The sequence below is a fragment of the Gossypium hirsutum genome, chromosome A01, assembly GCF_007990345.1.
Source record: "Gossypium hirsutum isolate 1008001.06 chromosome A01, Gossypium_hirsutum_v2.1, whole genome shotgun sequence".
Classification (NCBI taxonomy): domain Eukaryota; kingdom Viridiplantae; phylum Streptophyta; class Magnoliopsida; order Malvales; family Malvaceae; genus Gossypium; species Gossypium hirsutum.
Window position 1 is genome coordinate 80,607,317 of NC_053424.1, and position 8,892 is coordinate 80,616,208.

General features: G+C 36.7%; 1 protein-coding gene and 1 pseudogene across 3 annotated transcripts; both read left to right on the top strand.

Annotated features, from left to right (window-relative positions):
* Window positions 1-652: 652 nt before the first annotated feature.
* On the top strand, window positions 653-7,083 carry LOC121206256 (uncharacterized; annotated as a pseudogene).
* LOC107948906 (probable NAD(P)H dehydrogenase subunit CRR3, chloroplastic) lies at window positions 6,224-8,688 on the top strand. 3 transcript variants are annotated; one of them, XR_001697592.2, is made up of 4 exons: window positions 6,224-7,623; window positions 7,706-7,851; window positions 8,018-8,398; window positions 8,475-8,688. XR_001697592.2 is itself a non-coding variant. In XM_016883566.2 (3 exons), exons 1-3 carry the CDS (start codon window positions 7,379-7,381, stop codon window positions 8,597-8,599), a joined length of 516 nt encoding a protein of 171 aa, XP_016739055.1. In that variant the 5' UTR covers window positions 6,224-7,378; the 3' UTR covers window positions 8,600-8,688. The 3 variants fall into 3 exon arrangements, 2 of the variants coding, with proteins under 2 accessions (XP_016739055.1, XP_016739056.1); XM_016883566.2 differs by lacking the exon at window positions 8,018-8,398; XM_016883567.2 differs by lacking the exon at window positions 8,475-8,688 and having other exon boundaries at window positions 8,018-8,399.
* Window positions 8,689-8,892: the final 204 nt, after the last annotated feature.

Below are 8,892 nucleotides of genomic sequence, written 5' to 3' on the forward strand. Positions count from 1 at the left end.
TAAAACTCGCGTAGGGGAAGCTATTGGCGACGGTGACAGTTGTCGTTGATTTCAAAATTGGAGGCATCTCATTTTTTTCTCTTTTTCTCTTCTTCTTTTTTTCTTTTATTCTTTTTCTCTTCTTAAACCCTAAATTGGTGCTAATATGGTTGTTAAATTGGTGGTAACTAACCAATCGAAGGGTTTTTTTACACCAAGCACGTCGTCATCTGCCATGTCACTTTGCTGTGATGTTGTGACAGAAAACGACAAAAAGGATTATTTTGTCACTTTTTTAAAGTTGAGTGACTGAAATGAAACTAATGTGATTATTGTGTTAGTTACCCCAAAGTTGAGTTATTGTTGGTGTAATTCACCCTTAAAAAATACATTTCTCTAAAAAAATGAATGACTTTTTGTTATAAAAGAACGCATCAAATGAAATATATATATCTTGCTTATAATATGAAATGGAAGAATTAGGAAGGATGAAGATGAAGATGAAGATGAAGATGAATGGGGAAAGAGGAGAGGTGATAAATATAATATTAAATAATAATTTATTTTATTTTTATTTAATATAAAATTTAAAATTTGTATATAATTACACAAGTTGAATTTTTTTTTTTAAACGGAGGGTGTGGTTGAAAAGAAATTTTGGGCAACTAATTCAAAAATTATAGCTTGAGGGCTTATTCATCAATTAAGTAAAAAAAGGAAAGCTTAAATATCCGGTGGCAAAAATCTAGTACATTCCATTATCCGGCCAGTGAGGAAAGGCCAAGGGAAGTGCCAGTTCTACAGGGAGAAGAACAATATAAAACCTAACACACCCGCAAAACCGCTTCCAATCTCACTGTTTTAGGCCAAAAATGATTGCCTCTGCTACTCTCTCACCTTACTTTAACATTAAGCTGCTCAATCCCCGGCATGTGTTTACAACCACCAAACCCAGGAGAAAATACTCTACCTTTTCTACAAAGTTCCATTTCAATCATCTTTGGAACGGTTTCCTCCAACCCAAGTCGTGCTCGCTCCGCACAGTCCTTAGGAAAGTTAGTGATGATGGTGGTTCCATTGATGCCAACCCACAGGAATCTGCTGCTGTTTCTGTAAGTTCCCAAGTCTAAGCTTCTTGCTTTCCCATCTGGGTCCTCATAATTTGACTTCGAGAGCTTGTTCTGTTTGTTGTTCTTTTCTTTTTATATTGTTTTTTATTTGGTTAATGGGATGAAAGATGTTTCTAATTTAGAAACTAGAAACTGTATGGTTTCAGAATGTAACTTATTGGTCAAATGAAGTGCCTTTAAAACTTGTTAATACTATCATTTTCACTGGAAAACTGTTTGGGGGTTTACTCTATATTCGAAGGAATAAAGTTTTGATTTTGGATAAAAATTGGGAACTTTACTTTTTCAGATAGAACGTAGTAGTTCTTTTGTTTTTTGGCCATGGTGGTCGGCTATACAGATCATATTTGGGCCTCTGTGCCTGTTAAGACCATATCATTAGTGTAGCATAGAGTTTTCACTGTAGATGGGTTTTATGGAGCTTTGGCGAAATTAATCTTAAGAATGGAAGTCAAATAATGGTTGTCTAAGTGTTCTAGATTTTGAGCGATGTTAAAGAACGATAATTGAGCTTGATGAAATGTTACGCATAGAAGGTTTGTAGGTTATTTATTTGAATTGGAATGAGATAATTAGACATTTGAAAGGTGACATAAGGATCGGGCTTATGCTTCCCTGCAGAACAGATTGAGTGTTATCATCTCATTGTTGGCTTCATACAATTTAAAGGGTAGCTGTTAGGAGAGACTTTGATTGCTGACCTCTTGAGCTTTGCCTTTAGACTCTTGCCTCATGTCTTCTTTTTCTTAGTCTTATGTTTAAATTGAAGCTTTTAAGGACCATGAGAAACTTTAGATGGTTACTTTTAGTCTTTGAATTTGCAACTCTTTCCTTTTTTATTTTTCCCATAAGTTTTTGGAATGTACTTGCAATTAAAATTAAACTTTTATTCTAACTTCTCTCTCTCCTTTTTCCCAACTCCTCTTTCTTTTTTATTTCTTATTTAGGTTTCTTAAGATAAGAAATGTTTATTAATTTTAGGTACATAATAATGCAGCTTGTTATACTAATTCCAGGTTGGTGAAGGGACAAGCAGTAGCTCCTCCACTTTAGGTGACAACTACGTGGCTTTATTTGTACGGATGCTTGGGCTAGACCATGACGCTCTTGACCGAGAACAGGCAATAGTTGCACTATGGAAATATTCACTAGGTGGAAAGAATTGCATTGATGCTATTATGCAGTTCCAAGGCTGCATAAACTTAACTGTGAACCTTCTTAACTCTGAGTCTAGTGCTACATGTGAAGCAGCTGCTGGTCTTTTACGATCAGTATCTTCAATCAATTTGTACAAAGATATAGTAGCAGAAAGTGGAGCAATAGAAGGGATAACTGGTTTACTGAGTCGACCTTCCTTGACTTCTGAGGTACAAAGGAGGTATTTCACCTTTGAGAATGTTCATCACATTTATCTTGTTTGCTGAAATTTGAGACATTATGAACTCACTTTTCCAGGTTAAAGAGCAAAGTATGTGTACTTTGTGGAACTTGTCTGTCGATGAAGAACTTAGAGTGAAAATTGCTAACTCAGATATCCTACCATTTCTTATCAATTCCCTCGATGATGATGACATAAAAGTGAAGGAAGCAGCTGGTGGAGTTTTGTCAAATTTGGCCTTGAGCCATTACAATCACAGCATGATGGTTGAAGCTGGTATCATTCCGAAACTGGTGAGGATCTTTGCTGAATGGGGGTAGTTGTTTTCTAATTAATTGACTGAAGGGTTATCTGGTTACATGCTGAATTGTTACATGCAATATAGTGACTTAATGTAAATATGCTATAGCTTTTGTTTTCCTTGAACAAGATGATGTTTGTTTATTGTTATAATCTTTTGTGTGTCTAAAAACTTGTGCATTCTGGTCTATCCTCTTCAGTTATATTGTTTGCAAAGCTTTCTTATTTTTACCCAAATCAAAATGATGTTACGTACCAAATTGTCAAATGCAAATGTGAAGTATGACATTGTTTATATACCTTTACCAGGAAACTTGTATTTTGTTTGCTGTCATGCAGTTACATTCTTGTTTTGTTTATAATCTTCTTTCTTCGCATGCACTGCTTCCTTTCCAAAGTTAACCTTTAAATTCAATTTTTAACTAGTCTCCAAAAAGTTCATAAATTCAATTGTATTAGTAGATGATGGTTGTGTATCTCACAGAAGCAAACTGTATCCATTGTTGTTGACTCATTTTTAGAACGCATTACTGCATCATTGGATTGTAGTGAATTGAAAATGCAACATAGTGAAACTTAGACTAAATTTCAGTGGCACCTGATGAAACATTCTTACTCTTAATGCAGGCAAAGCTATTAAAAACTGACATGGAAGGATCTAAAGTGATTCGGAAGGAAGCTAGAAATGCTTTATTGGAACTCATTAAGGATCAGTATTATAGAATTCTTGTCATAGAGGAAGGTCTGGTTCCTGTTCCCATGGTTGGTGCAGCTGCTTACAAGTCTTTCAAGCCAGGATTATATTCATGGCCTACTATGCCAGATGGAGATTGAGCAGACTTCCAAAGGACCTTCAAAGTTTGGTGCCTCTGAATTACTTCTTGGGTTGAATGTTGGTGAGAATGCTGAGTTAGAGGAAGCTAAGAAGAATGCAATAGTTGGGCGCACACAGCAACAGTTTCTTGCTCGCATAGGGGCTATAGAGTTGGATGGAAAAAGAGAATCTCAGTCTGATATCCCCACTGATAACCGACTTACTCTTCTCCCATGGATAGATGGTGTGGCTCGATTAGTTTTGATACTTGAGCTTAATGATGAGGTTGCCATATCGAGAGCTGCTGAGTCAATTGCCGACTCATCTATCAATGAACATATGCGGACTTCATTCAAGGAAGCTGGTGCTATCAAGCATTTGGTTCGGCTTTTAGACCATAACAGTTTTGCTGTCAGATCAGCTGTGATCCACGCTTTGGAGAGGTTGTCTGTCAGGTATATTTTCTCTTTGTGTAGTCTTGGTAGATAATGCCTTCAGTTCTAAATGGGCAAAATTTTACCAAGTGCAGACATTTCTTGAAGTACACATTGACCCAGATTTTGGCCTTTCCTTTACTTCACAATATTATTTTATGAATTATTGAGTCATTGTTTTGTCTTTCTTTGTTCATGTTTAAAAGACAGTGAGTTTTTAGTGAGCCTTCTTGTGCTTTCTTATATGCTTCTTGAACCCTCTGGAGAAATATAACTCCCAGGGTTACTGTTTGGGTATTGGAGGAAGCTCACATTTTGTCTCTCTACTTTATTAACAGCGAGTTGTCTATATGCATCCATCGTCTCTTGATGGTCTCACCAGAATAGGGCCTAGTCTTATTCTTGTAACATTTTGTTGTAAAGTTGTGGCTCTTAATATCTGTTACAAAGTTATTTTTTTTATTTTTTTTTTGTGATTTCTCAATTTGCTTCATTGGCATTGATGCTGGTAGCATTTAATGTGTCGAATTGGTGTTATGGAATTTCTTTATTGAACATTTGAGTCATGCCAGTAATTTTGACAATATCTTCTCATATTCATATTCATATTCACATCCACATCTCTATCCATGTATCATTTCCTTTTACTTTAGTGGTAGTTTCTGGAACTAAGTAACACAACATGTGCTTCATATTTTAGGTTTTAGATACAATAAAATGTTTCTGAAGTTTCTTGCTGGCTGCAGCCCTTCTCTTTATCATGTACTTGAAGCTGAAGGTATTTTACACCCTTTAGTTTGTACACTGAAACGCTCAGAAACCTCTGGAAGCTTGATGGAAAAGGTGAAGGCAATCTTTGTTTTCTCAAGTGGTAATTTGTAATAATTCTAGTTTGATATTTCTGACATGGATTGTTGCTGGATTTGCAGACCTTGGATATACTTGCTAGGATTTTAGACCCTAGTAAAGAAATGAAGTCAAAGGTTAGTCAGCCAATCGATTTTTACAGCATAATGTAAATGATAAAAGACATTTCCATCTGTTCCAATTTTTAAACTTAGACCCCTTAAGTTTTGCTTCTTTAGTTGCATGGCATTTGGGGTTGTCTTTTTCGGAAAGATCTTTTTGGCCATTTTCATTTTTATTAATATCTTGTTTTCTTATTAAAATGGTTATAACAGCATAAAACAAAGCAAGCAACCTCAATGATTCAAAGTTTTCGAAACACAGTCACCCATACGCTCACAAAGAATAATTTGGGCCCTATATTTTTCTATTGACTTACCTAGTATACTGTTGTATCTAGTTCTACAATGAACCAGTTAATGGTTCAAAGATGGGTATAGATGCTGCAAGGAGCCTTAATGCTTCTGCCGGATTGACTGGAGATAAGCCTGTGTCAATAATGGATTCCAGGTTTTTCCCTCTTCTTTCTGGCATCTTTGTTTATTTGAAAAATGATGCTTCATCATTATGGTGTTCACCATTGGATCTTGTTCTGTTTCCAAAATGATTGCTTACTCTGAAGGAGATACATGGAGATAATCAATTGGGAAACATATTAATTGTTTTCCTCTTTCTGTTGTCTTCTATGTAGATCCACTTATCTTGGTAATGCAGGGTTTCAAAGTTTTATTACTTCTTCTCATCTTGGCTCTAAATTATTTTCTTCCACAATTTATCTATTTTCTCCCCAAGTTGATTCAATGAAACTGAAACTGACAGTAGCTCTTAAGGGGACGGTGGAGTTTATATATGTTCCCTTAGTTACTTTAGGCTCCATTGTCAAAGCATGTACTACAAAAGGTTTTTTTATTTGCCTAGTGATTTAATGTTTTGGATATTCATGTTGAATCCTTGGGTTCTTGACTGTAACACTAACCCGATGTATATTTTGGAAATGTATTGTAGGAAAGAATTGCTAGACTCTACTGTCATTACTCGCCTTATTGAGATTCTGAAGACATCACCATCAAACCTGCAAGAAAAGCAGCTTCTATCTTGGAATTCATAACAATAATTGAACCAAGCATGGAAACAATAATCAAAGTAGATGTATCGTCTGGTTTGGAAGCTGTTTTTCAACAAAAAGCTGTAAAAGGTAAGGGCAAATAATTCTTAGTTGAAAACACTTGAGCTGTACTACTGTAGACTTGTGAGAACATATACCTTTTCTATTTTGCAGACAAGGAAGCTGATGTAGAAGGTCAGGAACTAGACGAATATGCTCTTGAAATTGAGGAAGCTGGCCTTGCAGTCTCTGCAGCTTCAAGGCTACTAACAAAACTTCTTGACTCGAACAGTTTTGCCAAAAAATAGACTCTACCCATTTCATCAAACTACTCCGCAAAATCCTTAAGTCTGATATCCCTCTTCGAAACAAAGATTGGGTTGCCGCTTGCCTTGTTAAACTGTGCTCCATATCCAATCCTAATGTAGATTTTGAGAATCCAATCAACATGGAGGTAACTCTTTATGAGACAATCCCAAGACTTATAGAGCAGATAAAATTGTCTCTTTCTCCAGAAACACAGGAATCCGCCGCTGTTGAACTTAACAGAATAATTTCTGAAGGGGTTGTGGATTCCACCCGAGCTGTTGCATCTGAGGTTGGTATATTTCCACTTGTGAATCTTATTGAACAAGGGAGTGACAGAGCAGTCGAAGCAGCTTATCAATACTGTATAATCTGAGTATGGACAGTGACAATCATTCTGCAATCATAGCTGCTGGGGCAGTGCCAGCGTTGAGGAAGATTGTTTTATCGCAAAGATCACACTGGACACGAGCACTTCGTCTGCTAAGGAATCTGCCTGTGTGATGCCAACATGAATACTAGGTTTTTAGGGCCTTTGTACAGATCCTACAATCATTTTTGTTCTATTCAGCAGGAGCCATTTCTCTCGAGTTATAACAATCGCATTGGTATAATTTCATTGGAAAGCCCATGTTTTTGTGACAAAAGTTTTATGCAGTCAGCTCCTTGCCTTTTATCATAATAATGAAACTCATGTCAGATATTGTGGAAACCTTGAAGAATTCAACTGATTGCTGCGTGTACGAATATCAATGAACAACTTTATAGTGTGATTAAGATCAAAAGTACAAAAAGTGGTGATGACAGACAATGTTCTTTTTAGCTGATGATGGGTTGTACCTCCTGCTTCTAATGTTGTACGTTAAAGATCTTGTCAAGATATTTCTGACCAGCCAATGGCTCTATAGATAGTTTTATAAGTTATCCTTCGGCAGTTACCGGAGCAGAACACCATAAATAATAAATAATAAAAATCCAAATACGAAACAGAGAACATAAAAAAAGTGAGAAGAAAAAAGAAAAGGCATGGCTTGCTTATCCTGCAGTTGTATATCCATTGCCATGGCCAAAGCTGTTATCCATCCCCCCATTGCCTCTCTTACTGACAAACCCTCCCCACAAGAAACCCAAACAAATTCAAAACCCAAAACAGCAACTCGACCAAGAAAAAGGAGACAACGTTTGCGGCAACAAAAGCCACACCCTCCTCCCTCTGTCGTCCAGATTGAACGTGCCATTGGTGCTGGTTCCTTCCGTGACGCTGACTCCAGGCATATCTTTCTTCAGCCCCCCTTTGTTTTTTATGGGTAATTGAGAATAAGCTTGATGTTTGTTTTGTTTAAACATGGGCAGTGATTTGGAGGAGCAAAGGAGGAAGACGATATTCGATGGGCTTTTGCCTGTCACTGGTGGTAAATTTGAAGGAGACATTGAAAAGAAGCTCCGCGAGACTGGGGAGTGGATTGGTACCACTACTGAAGCAACCTTCCGTTCCTCCGGTACTTCATTTTTCTCTCTATTTTCTTTCAATCGAGTTCAGATAAGTTTTAGTACTGAAAGGTGAAAGCTACTTGTAAGACGGAAAGTTTAAGATGTATATGAAGCATATTTAGGTATAAGAGGTAGGCAATATGATTTTTTTTTTAATACTGCTTTTGATAATAGCTTGCAGAATAGCGCAAAACAAGCAACCAATTGAATGATCTAGAAACTTCAACTCTTTTACCAAGTTAGAATGCAGATAATTTTCTGCCATTGTCATTAGCTCAGGTCTCCACCCCTCACTTTGCTGACTTATGATATCGAATTAAGATCAATTGTTACATGCCAAGACTTAAGCTAAGCAAATATGCAGCCTTAACCTTGAATTTTACACCTTTAGTCAGCCTTCAAACACTCTATTAGCAGTTGCATTTAGAAGCAACCCACACTTAGCATATGTTGGAAAAGAGATGGGCAGTGCTGGACTTTCAACTTCTACGAATGAGGGTGGGGGTGACCTAGACTACTGTTGAGGTTGCATCCCATAAATCGTAATGTCATCCGGTTAGTGGTAAATTTCATTTGTTTTGATAGATGACTCGTATGATTGATTTTATTAATGGGAAAATTGGTTGTGCAGGAAAAACAATCCTGTTGGTTGTGCTACAATGGATCCTACCAATTTGGACCTTTTCTCTACTAGTTGCTTCTGGGGTCATAAAGCTACCATTCAGCACCCCCCTAATCGATGACCTCATCATGTGAAACCACTTTGCTTCATTCTTCTGGATATCATGTTTTGTGTATAAGACTGTTCACATCTTGTTTAAACCAATCAACCGCAGCTTCAATCATAATATCACCATGCCAAAAAATAGCACTGGATCTTAAAACCAAATTTACCTAAAGACTTTCATGTGTCTTCTAGTCTATACCGAAAATCTAAAACCTTTCCTCATAAACCCTAAATGAAATATTAACAACTGCAATATAAATTCATCTTCCTCTACTTTTTAGGTTCGTAACTTGCAAAGTTTACTCCTAAAAACTATTAGGGC

Excerpts from the sequence above, each read along its gene's own strand:
- LOC107948906 (XM_016883566.2), top strand. The coding sequence starts at position 7,379 with ATGGCTTGCTTATCCTGCAGTTGTATATCCATTGCCATGGCCAAAGCT. Across the intron at positions 7,624-7,705 it reads TTCCGTGACGCTGACTCCAG|TGATTTGGAGGAGCAAAGGA; the intron begins GCATATCTTTCT and ends AAACATGGGCAG. Across the intron at positions 7,852-8,474 it reads AGCAACCTTCCGTTCCTCCG|GAAAAACAATCCTGTTGGTT; the intron begins GTACTTCATTTT and ends TTGGTTGTGCAG.